We start from the raw sequence: 19,984 nt of genomic DNA on the forward strand, positions 1-19,984 counted from the left end.
TTCCTCCCCCTGGTTCTCTCTCTCTCCCTTTCTCCCTCCCCTCCGGCTTTCTCTCTCTATCTCTCTTCGTTCCTCCCCCCGGCTCTCTCTCTCTCTTCCTCCCCCCCGGCTCTCTTTCTCCCATTCCCCCCTGCTCGCACCCTCTCCCCCCTGCCCTGCTCGCACCGCCACTCCCCCCTCCGCTCGCACCCTCTCTCTCGCCCTCTCGCACTCATGCCCTTTCGCTCTCCCCAGCTCATGCCCTCTTCTCTCTCTCTCTTTTTCTCTCCTCTCCCCCCCCCCCCCCCCCCTCCCCCCTCCGGCTCACACCCATGTTCCCCCCTGGCCACACCCATTCACCCACCACCACATTCTCTTCGTCATCAGCTCCCACACGCAGACACTCTTCCTCTCCAACCAGCACCACCCGATACACATTGTCTCCCTCTCACACACTTGTCAGTCACTCGCCTACTCAGACGCCAGTGGATTCTGCTGACTCGTGCTCCGCCCTGGATGCCCAGCCCCCACTTCCTACCATTCCCCCTCTTGGATTTATTTGGCCTTTGGCCCCCTGCTTCAGGGCCACCCACAACGCTCTGAACACCCCGAGCTCCGAACGAGCTGTGGTTGGTGTTCGCTGCTCCTCCAATCACAAATTATTTATCTCTGAGTGAGCGTGAGCCTATCGGCGTCGAACGTCGGAGATAATCGACCTATGATTGGGGGAGCAGCTCCTTACAGACTTTCCCATTCACATTTACCTGTCTGGCTCTGATTTTGAAAACTGGCTCCAGGGGCTGCATAGAAGGGCTTCACAGGCTGTATCATGCCCGGGGGATTGTTCATTGGACAAGCCTAGCTTTCACAAAAGCTTGTTTCTGTTATATCCCTGGCCATATAACAGGCCCTTGAGAAAAATCTTGTTCATCATTAACACTATATTTTGTCAGCTCAGGCTGACTGCTAAAGCATCTCCTTTAACTTAAGAAACCTACTTCTCAAGATTCAATGTCAGGGGCTGGTTTATAGCTGGCTTTTAAAGCAGGCCAGCAGCACGGGTTTAATTCCCATACCAGCCTCCCCGGACAGGCGTCGAAATGTGGCAACTAGGGGCTTTTCACAGTAACTTCATTTGAAGCCTACTTGTGACAATAAGCGATTTTCATTTCATTTCATAAGAGCTTTACTTCTTACACTCATGTCAAACCCTTTTAAATCATTGTTGGGTTACAATTCCACAGATGTTGGTTGCTTCTGGTAACAAAAATGGTCATGATTCAGCTTTGAGCTGGGTGAATTGGCCATGCTTAATTGCCATTAGTGTCCAACGATTAGGTTGGGTTACGGGGATAGGGTTGGGGAGGGGGCTGAGGGAGGGTGCTCTTTTGGAGGGTTGTGCAGACTCGATGGGCCAAATTACCTCTTCCTGCACTGTAGGGATTCTATGGAGACAGTGTGTAAGCAGTTTATTTGACTGGCAGGACATCACAAGCCTAGTCCTGTCACCACCTAAATCCCGCATATGCTGACTTTCTGGCATTAGAATTATAAAATTCTAATATATATTATAAAATAAATTGTTCGGGCACTAGAATTATAAATCCGATTGATTTTCCCCTGCTTGCATAATGTGCTGAAACCTCTATTGCTTGGATCAGTGCAGAATCAAAACTAAGGTCTTCTGGTATCTGTGTCTCAGTTGTGCATTTTTACATTTGATTTCAGAATGTGATTTATTAGAAATCCAGGAGTCAGCTTTCAGGTCTGAGGTTTTTGAATGCTTGAAGCATTTGACTTCGACATGTAAAAATGAAAATGATTTTGAGTGAGCACCCTGGTCAATAAATAGTTGTCCGGTTTAGTGTCCTGGTTTAGCTTAGTGGGGTAGACAGCTGGTTTGTAATGCAGAACAAGTTACAAGAATTATTTGTCCCATCTGAAACAAGATTGTATTCTATGCAAAAAGTATTGGAGGTAGCAGTATTGATTGAGAACTGGTTAATAAACTGTATAGGATCCTGGGTCCTGTAAATAGGGAGTAGAATAAAAAGCAAGGAAGTTATGATGATCCTTTATAAAACTCTGGTTTGGTCCCAAGTGGAATGTTGTGTCCGGTTTTGGGCACCACACTTTAGGAAGGACGTGAAGGCATTAGAGAGGCTGCAGAAAAGATTCACAAGAATGGTTTCAAGGTTGAGGAACTAGATTGGAGAAACCTGGATGTTCTCCGTGGAGTAGATAAGGCTGAGAGGAGATGGAGATGCTCAAAATCATGAGGGAGCTGGACAGAGTAGCTAGAAACTGTTGCCATTGACGAAAGATCAAGAACAAGAGAGCACAGATTTAACTATCCCCGGAACCCAACCTAATCTGTGCACACAACATCAGCAATGCACTAGCAGTGAGTGTGGCAGGGGCAGGTTCAATCATTGCATTCAAAAGAGAATTGGACTATTAGCTTGAAGAGGAGAGATTTTGAGAGGTACAGCGTAGTGGCTTGTTCTTGCAGAGAGTTCGCATGAACATGATGGGTCAAATGGCCTCTTTCTGTGCTGTAACCACTATGGTTCTAAGAGAGGATGGAGAAAAGAAAGATTCTCTTGCTCTTATGCATTGAGGGCAGTTCTGAGAAAATGATGAACTCAGCAAAGTTGTAACCTGCATCCTGACACGTAGATGAACTAGAGTGTAGAGGGTTTAAAATAAAACCCCAGAGGAGAGATGAAGCCAGACAGTAGAACAGGCAAGGAATGAATTTGATACAATTTATAAAATTGCCCAGTTTTTTTAAAATTAAGGGACAATTTAGCATCACCAGTCCATCTACCCTGCACATCTTTGGGTTGTGGGGGTGAGACCCACGTGGTCACAGGAAGAATGTACAAATTCCACACAGACAGTGACCTGGGGCCGGGATCGAAACCAGTTCCTCGGCGCTGTGAGGCAGCAGTGTTAACTACTGTGTCGTCCATGAATTTTCGATATATAGGGCATGGGAGATGGACAAGTCAAGTTTGAGAGACTTTAAACTTAGATGGCTTATTCAGAAAGAAGAAATCAGGTAACAAAGGTGAAAAGGAGAAATTGCCATACCAAAGGAATCAATATTGATAAATAAGAAATATAACATTGCTGGAGTAATTGACAGAATATCATGTCACAACAGTTCAGACAGAACAGTGGCTGGGTTAAGATTGACAATTTCATATTCTTGACTCTGCAACTTTATGGAAAGCTTGAGCAAGAGCAAAATTAGGAGGAGTAATACTCGGAGAAGTTATCATAGCATTAGTGAATAATGATTTGAATGGTTCAACAGAATCCCTCTGAATTGAGTTAAGATGAAGCAAGATTAGTTATGTTGGTAAGAATGGCTGAACTACAGGAAGAATTAAAATTTTTTTAGATGAGAATGTGAGCGTCACTTAAAGGCTAGTGTTTATTTTCTATCCCTAATTACCCTTGAGATGGTGGTGAGCTGCCTTCTTGTACTGCTGCAGTCCATCTGGGACACTCAGTACTGTCAGGTAGGGAGTTCTGGAATTTTGATCCAGCAACAATGAAGGAACACTTGATATATTTCCAAGTCAGGATGGTGTCTGGCTTGGAGAGGAACTTGCAGGTGGTGGTGTTCCATGCATCTCCTGCATTTATCCTTGTAGGTAGTACAGCATGGATTTTGAAGTCGTGTCAAAGGAGGCTTGGCAAGTCATTGCAGTTTTTTTCCTTCGTTCATGAGATTGTATTGCTAACAAAGCCATGATCCTCGACCTTTCCCCGTAGTGTCCCATGTGTCTTGCCATTTCTGTCACTAATGCGGCGATTCAGTCGCTCTGGTCTGTCGAGGCCTTCTATAGCTCCCTGGGTTGCGTCCTGGGTCTCCAGTTGCCTGTAGGGTAATCAGAGCCTCTGCCATCGCCACCTTTATCGCTGCCGTCATTTCCATCTTAATGGCCTCCTTGAGCTCCTGGAGTTCCTGTGTGAGGAACTCTCTACATCCATTTGTTGGGATGGGCCAGTTTGGGTGTGGCCGGGACCTCGTACCCCATGTGGTTGGCCTTAGCTTATTCCTTCTTTCCAGGCTTTTGCTGTCTTTTCCATCTTTTCAGCCCCTGGAGCTGCTGCCACTTGGCATGTCTTGTCCTGATGGTGTTGGAGGAGGATGAGGGGTATTTTCACCCGATTTTAGCTGACTATTTTGGGCTTAAAGTGCCTAATTCCAAGTTTTCTGGAGGAGAGCCACCTTTCGTGCGTCCACTCAGCACATCCCCGTCCCCGGAGGTCCCCTTATGTTCTAGGTAGGGTTCCAACCGACGGAAAGCTTTCTTGCTGATTCTCACTGATTTTAGTTTTGCGAGAACTCCTCAATGCCGCACATACTAATAATGCCTTAATACTAAGGGCACTTATTCTCATTTCAACTGTAGAGTTCAGCACTTTGGTCCAGGGCTGCAGTGAGGTTTGGCGACGAATAGCTCTGGCGTGGCTCAAACTGAGAATCAGTGAGGACGTCATTTTTGTCCAAGTCCAACTTGATAGTGATGTTGTCGGCATCTTTAATCACTTTGTTGATGATGTGAGAGTAGATTGATTGGGTGGTAATTAGCTGGATTAAATTTGTCCTGCTTTTTGTGAGCACTGCATACCTGGGCAATGTTATTGCTGTAGCTGTACTGAAACAACTTGTCTAGAGTTGCAGCTAATTTTGGAGCACAAGTTCTCAGTATTGCTGCCGGATGTTTCCAGGCCTCATAGCCTTTGCTGTATCCATTATTATTTCTTGATATTAGGTGGAGTGAGTCAAATTGGCTGATGTTGGGCAGCTGTGATCGTGGGAACCTCTGAAGGAAGTTCGACACTTGTACCTGGGGTTGATTTATCCTTGCCTTTTCCACTGATGCACTGGGCTCCCCCAGCATTGAGCTTGGGAATGCTCCTGGTTAATTGTTCAGTTGCCGACCAGAGTTCAGGACTGACCATAAGACCATAGGATGTTGGAGCAGCAGTAGGCTATTCAGCCCATCAATTCTGCTCCGTCATTCAATGAGATCATGGCTAATCTGATATAATCCTCACCTCCATGTTCCCACCTTATCCCCCTAACTATTGGCCAGAGCCAGAGGAATAGATAATTTCTACAGGGTGGGGTGAGGTGGCGCATGGTTAGAGAGTTAAGCGACAAGGCCCAAGTATTTAAAGACAGCCATGAGAATTTTATGTTTACTTAAGTAGTGGTTTGTGGGCGCCCGTGAAGACCAGCCTGGATGAGAAACTGAAATCATTGAGTCTAAAGATGATAACGGCTTGGCTGAAGGTTTCAGCAGCAGCTGGGTTGAGTAGGATCGCTGTGTGGGAACCAGCAAGAACATTACCAGAGTAAGAGTCAAAAATCCCACCGGAGGGGGAGAAACAGATCCACAGATACTGGAATATACATAGTCCAGCAGGAAATTTTCTGTAGAAAGTGGTGGCTAAAATGAGATGAAACCAAGAAGCAACAAGGAATGGAATTTTGCCTGAGGAAAAGTGGATTTCTTTATTTTTTTTATAAATTTAGAATGCCCAATTCATTTTTTTCCAATTAATGGCCAATTTAGCGTGGCCAATCCACCTACCGTGCACATCTTTGGGTTGTGGGGGCGGAACCCACACAAACACTGAGAATGTGCAAACTCCACACAGAGTGACCCAGAGCCGGGATCGAACCTGGGACCTTGGCGCCGTGAAGCAGCAGTGCTAACCACTGCGTCACCGTGCTGCCCTGAAAAGTGGATTTCTATTTGTTATTCTTCATTCTGATGTATTACTGCAGTGCCAAGATCATTAAGGAATATTGCAAAGCTGAAAACAGATAAGATTAAAGGAGCAAAAAGTTCACAGACCTGGCACTTCAACTCTTAGAACAGTACAGCACAGAACAGGCCCTTCGGCCCTCGATGTTGTGCCGAGCAATGATCACCCTACTCAAACCCACGTATCCACCCTATACCCGTAATCCAACAACTCCCCCCTTAACCTTACTATTAGGACACTACGGGCAATTTAGCATGGCCAATCCACCTAACCCGCACATCTTTGGACTGTGGGAGGAAACCGGAGCACCCGGAGGAAACCCACGCACACACGGGGAGGACGTGCAGACTCCACACAGACAGTGACCCAGCCGGGAATTGAACCTGGGACCCTGGAGCTGTGAAGCATTTATGCTAACCACCATGCTACCGTGCTGCCCCCTGTTTCTCTCTCTACACATATGCTGCCCTGTTGAGTTTTTGTCAGCATTTTCTGTTTTATTTAGGATTAAAATAATGGTCATAGTGAATTTCCATCTATTGCATATCCTTTTCAGTTTTCTCTTTGCTTAGAGGTTTTCATAGCTTAGCAGAAATATCCATTCTGTCCTTGACATGATCATTATTGCCATTTTCGGATCTTCTGTTGGTTGTGCTGGTAAAGGTGTTGTGCAGCTAAGATTCAACTGTCTTATTCGGTTTTTAAGCCTCTTCAGTTATGTTAGTGGTAGGAATTTCATGGTTTCAGCACCTATTAAAAATTTGTTAAAACTAAATTTAAAGTGCCCATTTATTGCACTTTAGCGTGGCCAATTCACCTACCCGACACATCTTTGGGTTTGAGACCCATGCAGACAAAGGGAGACTGCAAACTTTACACAGACAGTGACCCAGCGCTAGGATCGAACCCGGGACCTTGGCGCCGTGAACCCATTGAAAACTTAACTTGCGTTCCCCAATTCAGGTTACTCCTGTTTGAGATATCCACATGTTGAGTGAGGACAATCAAATGTGAAGTTTGCCAATGAATCTCAACAAGCTTTTAACTGGGGGAACATTCGGGATGAGCTGGGTTTAGCTGGTTTAGCACAGGGCTAAATCACTGGCTTTGAAAGCAGACCAAGGCAGGCCAGCAGCACGGTTCAATTCCCGTACTAGCCTCCCCGAAAAGGCGCCAGTATATGGCAACTAGGGGCTTTTCACAGTAACTTCATTTGAAGCCTACTTGTGACAGACAATAAGCAATTTTCATTTTTTCCGTTTTCATTTCTTCTCACCATAACAGCATGCAATGCAACAGATATGATGTGAACTTTGGCGTTTGACCTTTTAGCTAACAAATCATGATGTATTACTGGATCCATAAACCAGAATCTCCATTCTAATTATAGTATATCTATCTGTCTTTTGCAATCTTTAGCATGGTTCCACTGATGAAAAAATTGAGAACTTGTGTCAAAATGTTGTCATTTTTATCTACCTTAAACCATGCCTTCATATATGCTGTAACATCATTCAAAATAGTTTACGACATGTGGAAAAGGTCAGCCATGGTTTAATGGTAAATGCACCACTTTCATGGTCCTGTGGTATGCAGAAAGCCATGGGGCGGGACCGTGGTCTGGGATGTATTAGTTGCTTTAAATTGAGAAATATCAATCAGAGACTTTTATTTTGGGACTGGGAATGGGCAGATTAGTTCTCATGTATGATCATATGCAGTTACACATGCTGAAAACTGTGTGCATGTGGGCATCAAGCAAGGTCAGGAGGATAGCTTGCCCACGGCACTTTTGCATGGCGAACGACTCCTCAGGAAAGGTATTGAGGGGTGCCCATAATTAAGTTGTGGCCTTGAGGAGAAGAGACAATGTAATGTTAATTTTAGCCCACTATTCTACCAGTGAATGTAAGTTATGGTATGGTGATACTTTGTTTTGACTGGATCTGTTCCAATTGCATTGATTCTTTCTTGTGTTGTTTTTATTATAGGACAGCTGGTGGTGTGCACACTTTGCTCCTTTGTTATGAAGACGAAACAGATCTGGCTATTTTCAGCCCATCTGCTACCCTTACTGGCACGGTTCTGCATGGTTCCTGTGGAAATGCTTGTTATTATCAACAGGTTTGCCATGATTTTCACAGGACTGGAGGTGCTTTATTTCCTGGCCTCTAACCTGTTGGTACCATACAAGCTGGCCAAATCAGCATACAGAGAACTGGTGCAGGTGAGTTAACCAGCCAGATGAATTGAGTGTAAACATAGTAACATAGAAAATAGCAGCAGGAGTAGGCCATTCTGCTCTTCCAGCATGCTTCACCATTCAAAATGATCAGGGCTGAACCTTTGTCTCAACACCATATTCCTGCACTCACCCCATAACCCTTGACACCTTTAGAGTCTAGAAATCTACCCATTTTCTTATTGTATATATTCTGTGGTAGATAATTCCACCAGTTCACCACCTTATGAGTGAAGATGTTTCTCCTCATCTTAGTCAACATGACCTATCCTGTGTCCTGAGACTGTGACCCTTTGTTCTAGATTCTCCAGCAGAAGAAACAACATTCCTGCATCCCGTCTATCCAGCCCTGTCAGAATTTTATACATTTCAGTTAGATCCCCTATCTTTCTTCTAAATTCCAGTGAATACAGGCCCAGTTGACCCCAATCTTTCCTCGTATGACAATCCTGCCATCTGAGGAATCAGTATGGCGAATCTTTGCTGCACTCCTTCTATGGCAAGGAGAAATAAGGAGACCAAAACTGCATGCAATACTCTGCATGTGGTCTCACCAAGGCCGTGTACAGCTACAGTAAGAAATCCTTGCTCCTGTACTCAAGTCCTCTTTCAATAAAGGCCAGCAGGGTAGCATGGTGGTTAGCATAAATGCTTCACAGCTCCAGGGTCCCAGGTTCGATTCCCGGCTGGGTCACTGTCTGTGTGGAGTCTGCACGTCCTCCCCCTGTGTGTGTGGGTTTCCTCCGGGTGCTCCGGTTTCCTCCCACAGTCCAAAGATGTGCGGGTTAGGTGGATTGGCCATGCTAAATTGCTCGTAGTGTCCTAATAAAAGTAAGGTTAAGGGGGGGTTGTTGGGTTACGGGTATAGGGTGGATATGTGAGTTTGAGTGGGGTGATCATGGCTCGGCACAACATTGAGGGCCGAAGGGCCTGTTCTGTGCTGTACTGTTCTATGTTCTATACCATTAGCCTTCCTAACTGTTTGCTGTACCTGCATACTTGCTTTCAGTGGCAGGTGTACAAGGATACCTAAGGTCCCTTTGTACGTCAACATTTCCCAAACTTTCACGATTCAAGTAATACTCTGCCATTCTGTTTCTTCGCCTGAAGTGGTAACATCACATTTATCCAAGTTATACTGCATCTGCCATGTATTTGCCCATTCACTTGTCTAAATCACCTTGAAGCCTCTTCACATCTTTGTCATCACTTGCTATCAGCAAACTTGGAAATGTTACTTCTGGTTTCCTTATCCAAATCATTAATGTACATTGTGAATAGCTGAGGGCCAAGCCCTGATCTTTGCGGGACGTCACTAGTCACTACCTGCCACTTTGAAACACACACCTTTATCTCTACCCTCTGTTTCCTGTCTGCTAACCAATTCTAAACCCATGCCAATATATTACTACCAATCCCATGCGCTTTAATTTTGCACATTAACCTCTAACGTGGAACCTTTTTATTCTGAACATCAGCAAAATACACAGTACATCAAAGCACAATCAAAAGTTTGTACAGTTTTTCCCCTTTTTATTCGCCACCAGCGCGACGAACAACCCCTCAAATAAGGTCATGAACGGCCTCTGCCATACCTCAAAACCCTTCTCTGACTCCCTCAACTTGAAATTGATCTTCTCCAGCCAAAGGAAGTCATGCAAGTCTCCCAGCCAGGCAGCCACCCCCGGCGGCGTATCTGACCAATTTAGCAGGATCCTTTGCTAGACAATCAGACCGAGACCCCAACGATCGCCGCCGTAGGGTCCAGCCTAACCTTCACCCCCACTATCCTAGATAGCGTCCCAAACACTGCCTCCCAAAAACTGTCCAGATTCTCGCAGCCTCAGGATATGTGAGCATGATTTGCTGCCTGCCCCCCCCCCCCCCCCCCCGCCCACACTTCTCACACCCATTGCCCTCCCCCTGGAAGAACCCATTCATCCTTGCCCGACTCACGTGCACCTTCTGCACCACCTTGAATTGAATATAACGGCAATGGGGCCGTCACAAGGGCCCTCAGTCTAGATCCCCTATTGGACTCCTCCTCCAGCCTGATCCACCCCCCACGTTCTTCATGTTCAACGCCTAGTAATTACACAACAGGTTTGGGAGCGCCAACTCCCTTCTGTCTTAGCCTCTGCAGCAGAGACCTCTTCACCCTCGGTATCTTCCCTGCCCATATAAACTCCGAGATCAATGCTTCCACACTCGGGAAGAAGGCCTTCGGGATAAAAATCTAGTGGGTCTGAAAGACAAATGGGAACCTTGGCAGTACATTCATCTTTACCACCTGCACCCTCCTTGCCAACGTCAGTGTAAAGTGTCACCTCTTGAGACCCCCCTTGCCACCCCACCCCTTCCTCTAACACTATCAAGTTCCACCTATGCATTGTGGCCCACTCATGCGTTACCTGAATCCCCAAATTTCTACACCTCTCTCTAACCACCTTAAACACACAAACCCCTCCCCGCCGGATTCATCGGAAATATCTTGCTCTTCCCCACATTCGGCTTATACCCGGTGAGGCGGAGAAGGCCCCAAACCTTTTCAGTGGGCCCATGATTCTGTCCATATTCTTCAGCGGGTCCTACACAAATAAATTCCTGCCTCTCTTTCCCACTTCACCCTCCAAACACTCCCTTCCAACCTGAATCTTCCCTTTCTGTCCCTGTTTCTTCACTGTTGATATGAGCCCTGCTGTAAGTATCCCAGTTACACCTGTTCCCTTCCTGTGTTACTGTGGAGCATTTTCCATCTGATGTCATCCAGCGACTGTCCAATTGTCTGCCCAAATGTTTGCTTTTTCACTGAATTTGGATTGCTTTTGGCATAATTGATATTACTGATGGCAATTGTACCTCCCAATATGTGGCCCGAGTTGGATTGTCCACGGCTTGCCTTGCCGAAACCCAGCACAATTTCTCATCTTAGTTTATAACATGTTTTGAAGCATTTTACAAGTGGCTTAATTGCTGTGAACCAACATTTGACTTGTTACTGTTGTGTAGTGTGACAATGACCTCCGCCTTGTTTATTTTTTGCATTTCTGTTTGCGGGTTTCCCTCATGTAATGTATTGCAATTTAATGCAAAATTTCCTGAAGTAAATATTTTAGAAGAAAACAGGGCAGCACGGTGACGCAGTGCGTTAGCCCTGCTGCCTCACGGCGCCGAGGTCCCAGGTTCGATTCCGGCTCTGGGTCACTGTCTATGTGGAGTTTGCACATTCTCCCCGTGTTTGCATGGGTTTCGCCCCCACAACCCAAAAGATGTGCAGGCTCGGTGGATTGGCCACACTAAATTGCCCCTTAATTGGAAAAAATGAATTGGGTACTCTAAAATTTTTTTTTTTTTTAATTCGAAGTAAACTTTGCCCAGAGGATGGTTAAGAAAAAGAATAGTAAGAAGTCTTACAACACCAGGTTAAAGTCCAACAGGTTTGTTTCAAACACGAGCTTTCGGAGCACGGCTCCTTCTTCAGGTGAATGGAAAGGCTTGTTCCAGAAATGTTTATATAGACACAGTCAGAGATGCCCCGGAATGCGAGCACCTGCAGGCAATCAAATCATCAAAGATGCAGAGAGAGAGGTAACTCCAGGTTAAAGAGGTGTGAATTGTCCCAAGCCAGTTCAGTCGGTAGGCCTCTGCAAGTCCAGGCTTGTTGGTGGGGGCCGAATGTAATGCGACATGAATCCCAGATCCCAGATCCCAGATCTGGGATTCATGTCGCATTACATTCGGCCCCCACCAACAAGCCTGGACTTGCAGAGGCCTACCGACTGAACTGGCTTGGGACAATTCACACCTCTTTAACCTGGAGTTACCTCTCTCTCTGCATCTTTGATGATTTGATTGCCTGCAGGTGCTCGCATTCCGGGGCATCTCTGACTGTGTCTATATAAACATTTCTGGAACAAGCCTTTCCATTCACCTGAAGAAGGAGCCGTGCTCCGAAAGCTCGTGTTTGAAACAAACCTGTTGGACTTTAACCTGGTGTTGTAAGACTTCTTACTGTGCTCACCCCAGTCCAACGCCGGCATCTCCACATCAAGAAAAAGAATGAACATAAGCCTGGCTTTTTCCATGGATTTTTTAAAAATGCTCCAAAAATATACTTGGTCATGGCCTTAAGGCTGCTCTAATACTTTGTCTGGAAGTGGTAAGTGGGTAGTGATAATCACCCACTCCTGTAAAAAGGTTTATGGGAATATTGGCAGAGAATTTGCTGGGAAAACAACAATGCGTTGAACGTGTATGAAGTCTTTGGTGTGTAAACTCTAGAGCAATTTGTGGTAATGAAGAGATGTGCAAAAAGGTCTGACTTGGCACACATTGCAGGATGATTTCTATCGTTCTGATGTTGGCCTCATTGACTTGCCCTGTTTACAGAGCAAATATGGATTAAACTCACCACAGAAAATGCGTAACAGTGCAGGACCCTTTTTAACAATAAGATTTATGTTCGTTCAATGCCACTCAACTTCTCTGGTCTAGAAATGGAACACTTGAAACTGCAGTGTCATTGTAGATTAAAGATTTTTTGAAATACATTTTTAAATTACTTTATATTGCTGTTGCATTATTTTCCATCTCTTGATCCAACCTTTTCCCCTCTCCTGCATCTGAGCTGACTCTATTTCAACCTATTCTCTTCTATGTCATTCTTATTCGTTTTCTTTCCTTGCATCTCATTGATTAATTGTTGGTCCTATAGTTCAGCAGTTATTATTTAAACTCTCAGAAGTTCATAACTCTTGAGCTGAAGAGCAAGAAAAGCCATCTAATGAGTGGAGAATGTGTGAGAAATGGCGAGCTCATGCTTATATATAACATGATTATAGTGGAAAAATTAACTCCATACTCCCCTAAATACAAGTTCAGCATTTTTATTCGTGGTAATTTCTTTAGGAATTTGTTGCACCCTTTTGGCAGGTCACTAAGCCTCATGCCAATTTATTCTCCATTAAACTCGTGAATCATGTGCTTTTCACGGAGGGGAGTGTCCGGTGGGCAATGAAGCACTTTTTCACATGCTGCTCTGTCAGCTTCTATTATAGTACAAGCTATAAACAAATCTTCCTCTCCTCTTTCATTACAACATGTTTTAATCAAACCGCAGAAAACCAACTTCTGTTGCATAAGTATCATAGAATAAAATGTTTGCATCCTGGAAGTAAGGTAATCTGACCTATTATGTCTGATAGCTCTCTACAAGAGCAATTCACTTGCCACTCCCTGTCTTCTGCCGTTAGCCCGACAAATTGTTCCCCTTCAAATTAACAATAAGATTTATGTTCATTCAATGCCACTCAACTTCTCTGGTCTAGAAATGGAACACTTGAAACTGCAGTGTCATTGTAGATTAAAGATTTTTTGAAATACATTTTTAAATTACTTTATATTGCTGTTGCATTATTTTCCATCTCTTGATCCAACCTTTTCCTCTCTCCTGCATCTGAGCTGACTCTATTTCAACCTATTCTCTTCTATGTCATTCTTATTCGTTTTCTTTCCTTGTATCTCATTGATTAATTGTTGGTCCACATTGTCTAAATGTAGAAATGATTCTATTTCCTGTTCAGTTTATCCATGTACTTTACCAATGATTTAGTGCACATTATATGCCCCTTAATGTGCTGGACCTGCGGATTGGGTTAAGATTGCCCAAATAAATTTAGCACGTTTAACTGAAATGAAATGAAAATCGCTTATTGTCACAAGTAGGCTTCAAATGAAGTTACTGTGAAAAGCCCCGAGTCGCCACATTCCGGCACCTGATCGGGGAGGCTGGTACGGGAATTGAACTGTGCTGCTGGCCTGCCTTGGTCTGCTTTAAAAGCCAGCAATTTAGTCCTGTGCTAAACCAGCCCCTAACTGTTGTGCCAGAGAGAGTAGAATATCCTAATGTGTTGTCTTTGAGTTGTGTGGCACTACCATGTAAATGGGTTTTCTATTTAATCCAAATCCGTTTATACCTCCTCTTTCATTCCTTCTTTGGACAGGTAGTGGAAGTTTATGGGCTGTTGGCACTGGGAATGTCTCTCTGGAATCAGTTGGTTGTCCCTGTGCTGTTTATGGTTTTCTGGCTGGTCCTGTTTGCTCTACAGATATACTCTTACTTCAGTACACGTGATCACCCCACATCTCGCGAGAGACTGCTCTTCCTCTTCCTGACAAGGTATGATTTACTTTTGCACTTAAGCTTGGTTTCACATTTCACAATTCAGCTTGGTCAGTTGAATTTCCATCAAGGATAATGGTTGTTGTAAATGCTTCAGCTGTGGAAGAACATCTAACCATATTATTCAATCTTGGGCTGTGTTTGCTGAGATCATTTCAGCATTCTGCTTTTTGAATTTCATCCGTCATTGAGCGATGAGTATTGAAAATAGAAACCATGTTGTGCTGCCGAGTTCAAATTGTTCCCACACTGCTAAATGTTAACTATTGCTAATAATTGGGAGAGTTATCTCTTGCTTCCTGTTTGATATTCTACTTGAGAGTTAACAGTAAATCAACATTGGAGCACAGGGCACATCGGAAGCTATTATACAATTGATCTTGGAGTTGACTTATGTATTCCGATACCATCACCCATGTGCAGTTAATTTGTGAATGATAAACTTAAGGGAGGGGAGGGAAAAGGCTGATGCATAAACGGGCATTGTTACTGTCAGATAGTTGTGTTACCAACAAGATTAATAAAGGTATACCTTCTTTCATCTTGGTTATGTCACTCAACTAACATTTCTATTGCAGTATTGCTGAATGTTGCAGCACTCCTTATTCTTTGCTGGGACTCATGTTCACAATCTCCTTCATTACACTGGGTGTTCTGACACTTTGCAAGTTCTACCTCCAAGGCTACGGAGCTTTCATGAACGACAATCTCATGCATAGGTAAGAAGCACTCCCATGCATAGGTGTGTAAAAAAATATAGTCCACCTAAAGTTGGACGTAAAATGCTTAAATAAGTTTATATTCTTCTGAACAGTACTAATTAAATTAAAACAGAACCGCAACCTTTTCTAAATGATGACAATGCTGTGAATATACGCTATCCATTATTCTCAGCATCAGCGTAAGCTTGGAAATCTGATTTTAAAAAAGTACGATTTTAGAAATGGCTGAGCTTCATTGCCTCTTTTACATTTCGACCATTTGAAGAAGTGACTGACTAACTGAAGAGCACCTTTACAGCATGGTTCATTGTTTATTCCAAATGATCTAGGCTTCAAAATTAATCTCATCCTCTTGGTACATTATTCATAACATTTCTCTGAGCTAGATTGCCTGGTGTTTCAATAAAAAAGCACCAGTTGCAAATCTTGGTGAAAGTTTGATATTTACTGTGTCCAGATAGAGCATGTGTTATTGCTGATACAGTAGCAATATAACTTGCATAGCGTTTCAAAACATTTAAAAAAAAACAGCCTAATAGTATTTTTTTCAAAATTCAAATTAGTATGTTTTGTGACACTACCCTTTTAAAAAAAAAAAAAAAAATTTTGTGTACCCAATTCATTTTATCTATTTAAAGGGCAATTTAGCGTGGCAATCCACCTACCCTGCACATCTTTAGGTTGTGGGGGTGAAACCCACGCAGACATGGGGGATAATGTGCAAACTCCACATGGACAGTGTCCCAGGGCCGGGATCGAACCTGGGACCTCAGCATCGTGAGGCAGCAATGCTAACCACTGCGCCACCGTGCTGCCACTTGTGACATTACTCTTAATTATAAAGTCATAACATTTTGATTTGCTGTAGTCTTTTTCGTCCATAAATTTAGCGACTGGGAAGCACAGCAGAGATGTATTACATCAATTGAGATTTTATTTCTTAATCATTTTTCCACAGAGGAATGACTGAAGGTATCACATTGCTGATTCTGGCAGTACAGACTGGCCTGATTGAATTACAGGTTGTGCATCGAGCCTTTCTGCTGAGCATCATTCTCTTCATCGTGGTAGCTTCCATCCTTCAGTCAATGTTAGAAATTGCTGACCCTATCGTTCTTGCACTTGGAGCATCAAGAAACAAGTAAGATGATCTTACGATCTGAATCTTTCACAGCATAAGGGGATCCAAATTTGGTCTCGTATACCTTTCCCTGATGTCTGAAGGAGCCATCTACATCCCTTGTTTATCCAGTAGCTTAAGTGCTGTTATACTTCTGTTTCAGCTGCTCTGATATATTAACTGCAAGTTTTTCTGTTATTTTTGCACTCTGTCTTTCCACTGATAGTTTGGCTACTTCCTAAAAATTAAGACAGCATTTACAGTTAGACATAAGCTATTCTTCCCAACAGATCCATACCTGTGTTTATGCTCCACACGAGCCTCCTCCTTTTAAACTCATCAATTTATCTGTTAATTCCTTTCTCTCATATTTGTTCATCTAGTTTTCCCCAATAAGTGCATCTGTTCTAATCAGCTCCTTCTTGTGGGAGGAGGTTCCATTTTCTAACTTGTCTCTGGATAAAGAAGTTACTCCCGAATTCGCTATTTTCTTTACTATTAACTATCTTATTATATCTTCTTAAATGGTTCTTTGTTCTGGTCTCCCCTGCAAGCCTCTAAATGTCTACACGATCATAATCTTTTTTAAAAAATTTTTTTTAGCGTATCCAATTAATTTTTTCCAATTAAGGGGCAATTTAGCGTGGCCAATCCACCTAACCTGCACATCTTGGGTTGTGGGGGTGAAACCCACGCAAACATGGGAGAATGTGCAAACTCCACACGAACAGTGACCCAGAGCCGGGATCGAATCCGGGACCTCGGCTCTGTGAGGCAGCAGCACTAACCACTGCGCCACCGTGCTGCCCCACGATCATAATCTTAAAGACCTATGTCAGGCTTCCCCTCAGTTTTCTCTTTTCTTGAGAAAAAAACTTTAATCTGTTCAAGATTTTCTGGTACATATAATTTTTCACTTCTGATATCAGCTCAGGAGATCTTTTACATACCAATGTTTCCAATTATTTTCCTAATATGGAGATCAGAATTTAACACTGTACTCTCCATGTGTAATCTAACCACGGTATTATAGAAGTTAAACATAATTTCTCTCCTTTTCAATTCTATCACTCTAGAAATTATCCCCAGTGCTTTATTTGCTTTTTCGTGGCCTTATGACCTATGTCAGTACTTTGTGATTCGTGTATCTGTATCCCAGTTCCTTCTACTCCTCTTCTCAGTTCGGAATTTATTTTCAAGTAATATTAGCCTCCATATTCTTCCTACCAAAATGTATCATCTCACACTTAACTATATTGAATTCAGGGGCTGGTTTAGCACACAGGGCTAAATCGCTGGCTTTTAAAGCAGACCAAGGCAGGCCAGCAGCACGGTTCAATTCCCGTAACAGCCTCCCCGAACAGGTGCCGGAATGTGGCGACTAGGGGCTTTTCACAGTAACTTCATTTGAAGCTTACTTGTGATAATCGATTTTCATTTCATTTCAATTCCATTTGCCAATTATACTTCGACAAGCTTATTAATGCCTTCCTGTATTCTGTTGCAAGCCTCCTCTATCAGCTATAACTCCCTGTGTATATAGTGTCTTAATTTACAGCGGAAAGGGCAAATGTGGTTTGAGACTGACACCGATACTGTTTATAGTGTTTTTTTATTGTTAACAAATAAAATATCAATACATGCAAGTATTTAAGTGATAGTTCACAAAATAAGGCAAAATTTGATGCACCTGCTCCTACTCTGGCCAGAGTCCAATGTCCCTTGGCCAGTCACCATCAAGCTATGGCCGTCATTGATTTGACTCCACACCGCTTCAGTGTTACTCTTAGTTTTGACCTGGCAACTTGAACTGCAGACATGCCTCTGCTTTTAAATTCATGGGACAAGAAAGCTGTAGACTGCATTCTTACACCTTGGAGAGTCAATTACCCGAGCAACACATCTGTTCCAGTTCCTGAGCCATTTTGTTTGTTTGACTACTGATCAACTTTAACTGTGGTTTTACACTTGGGTCTTCAAAAGGACATGAGGTCTTGCTGAAACCTCGGAGGTTGGTTATGATTCTGCAGCTGGTCTGTGTGTTAGCTTCACTGTCCCCATTGTCCTGACTAATCTGAAGTTAACATGACACATGGGATGTCTTCCACAAACCCGGGATGTTGCCAGCTTATTTGCGTTTTCCAGATTCTCCATTTTCCTGCGTTACCTTCAACATTAGCAAATCCTAAAGTAATATGATCAACTTTTGACTCATGTCAGAAGTCTGTAGATTTAATTGGTCCACTTCGGGTGATTTGTATGTCGGATAATATTGCCAAACAAAAGATGTTAATTTTGCTCCCAAGTCCAATATTCGTAAACCATACACTCCACCACCCTGCCCAGCCCACTTCCCAAAAGATCTGATGTCATATGCACATTTTTAAATTATGCCTCCCATGTCCAGAGCTCATATTGTTTAACTAAATGATGAATAAATGTAAATCAAGCACTAGCCCTTGTGTAACACTAGTTTCCTCCTATTGCCAGGCTGAGCAACTACCTTTAACATCAACTCTCCTCTCTGTTTTTACTTTAGTTGTTGTGGTATCCATTTTGCTACTTGTCCCTAACTCCACATGCATGACCGTAGTCATGGGTTTATTGTACAATATTCTATAAGAACGCCTTTTGAAAATCGAAATATATTTTAATCTTTATTATTGTCACAAGTAGGCTTACATTAACACTGCAATGAAGTTACTGTGAAAAGTCCCTAGTCATCACATTCTGGTGCCTATTCGGGTACACTGAGGGAGAATTCAGAATGTTCAATTCACCTAACAAGTACGTCTTTTGGGGCTTGTGGGAGGAAACCGGAGCACCCTGAGGAAATCCACACAGACTCTGCACAGGCAGTGGCCAAAGTTGGGAACTGAACCCAGGTTGCTGGTGCTCTGAAGCAACAGTGCTAACCACTGTGCTACTGTGTCGCCCATTAGTTTCCACATATTTTTCTCTTATTTTGAGCAATTATTCCATTATCTTTCCTGCTACGCTTAAACTAATTGGTTTATCCTTCCCAGGTCTGTTCTATTTCCCTTTCCACATATTGGAATGACATTTGCTGCCTGTCAGTCTCTTTCCCTTTTTTGTATACGTGTAAATGTGTTTCTGCAATTCCGTAACTTATTTATTGTACAAGTATGCAATCTGGGTCTTGGGTTTTATCCTCTCTAAGTTCAATTAGATTTCTCCCCTTTTTCTATCTTTTAAAAAAAGTATATTTATTCACATTTTAAAGTTTTACATTTAAAACACATAACATTAAAAAACAAAATAAACCCAACACCAATCCTAAAACCGCCCACCCTCCAGCACCCCAACCAAACCACCCTCCCCTTGCCCCGTACCCATCCCCCTACTAATTGATGGTAACCAGCTCCCGGAAAATGTAGCAAAAACAAACCCCATCTTTTATGGAACCCCTTGAGGGCGGCACGTTGGTGCAGTGGTTAGCACTGCTGCATTACCACGCCGGGTTTGATCCCACCCCGGGTCACTGTCCATGTGGAGTTTTCACATTCTCTCCATGTCTGCGTGCATCTCATCCCCACAAGCCCAAAAATGTGCAGCGTAGTTAGATTGGCCATGCTAAATTGCCCCTTAATTGGCAAAAACAAAGAATTGAGTACTCTAAATTTATTTATTTTTTAATTTATGGAACCCCTCACAGATCTCTTAGAGTGAATTTCACCTTTTCAAATGAAGAACTCTATTAAATACCTCAGCCACACCAAGGCACAGGGTGGAGAAGCTGACCTCCACCCCACCAGAATCTGCTAGTGAGCGATCACCGAGGCAAAGCTAAAACATCTTCCCCTGCTCCCATCTGCAATCCGGCAAGACTGACACCCCGAATATGGCCCCCAGGGGACAGGGCTCTCAGACCACATGCAAGATTGCTGATATGATGACGACCTCCAAAATTTCTCCAACTTCGG

At 43.4% G+C, this 19,984-nt stretch overlaps 1 protein-coding gene across 1 annotated transcript in view; it reads left to right on the forward strand.

The window, feature by feature from the left end:
- rnf145a (ring finger protein 145a) overlaps positions 1–19,984 on the forward strand; it is a 162,679-nt gene that overhangs the window by 112,548 nt on the left and 30,147 nt on the right. The window contains exons 4-7 of the mRNA XM_038795281.1: positions 7,767–8,002; positions 14,020–14,195; positions 14,777–14,917; positions 15,879–16,061. Of these exons, the coding sequence (XP_038651209.1) occupies positions 7,767–8,002; positions 14,020–14,195; positions 14,777–14,917; positions 15,879–16,061 (736 nt within the window). The remainder of the gene's footprint in view (positions 1–7,766; positions 8,003–14,019; positions 14,196–14,776; positions 14,918–15,878; positions 16,062–19,984) is intronic.

This window comes from Scyliorhinus canicula, chromosome 4 (assembly GCF_902713615.1).
Source record: "Scyliorhinus canicula chromosome 4, sScyCan1.1, whole genome shotgun sequence".
Lineage (NCBI taxonomy): Eukaryota > Metazoa > Chordata > Chondrichthyes > Carcharhiniformes > Scyliorhinidae > Scyliorhinus > Scyliorhinus canicula.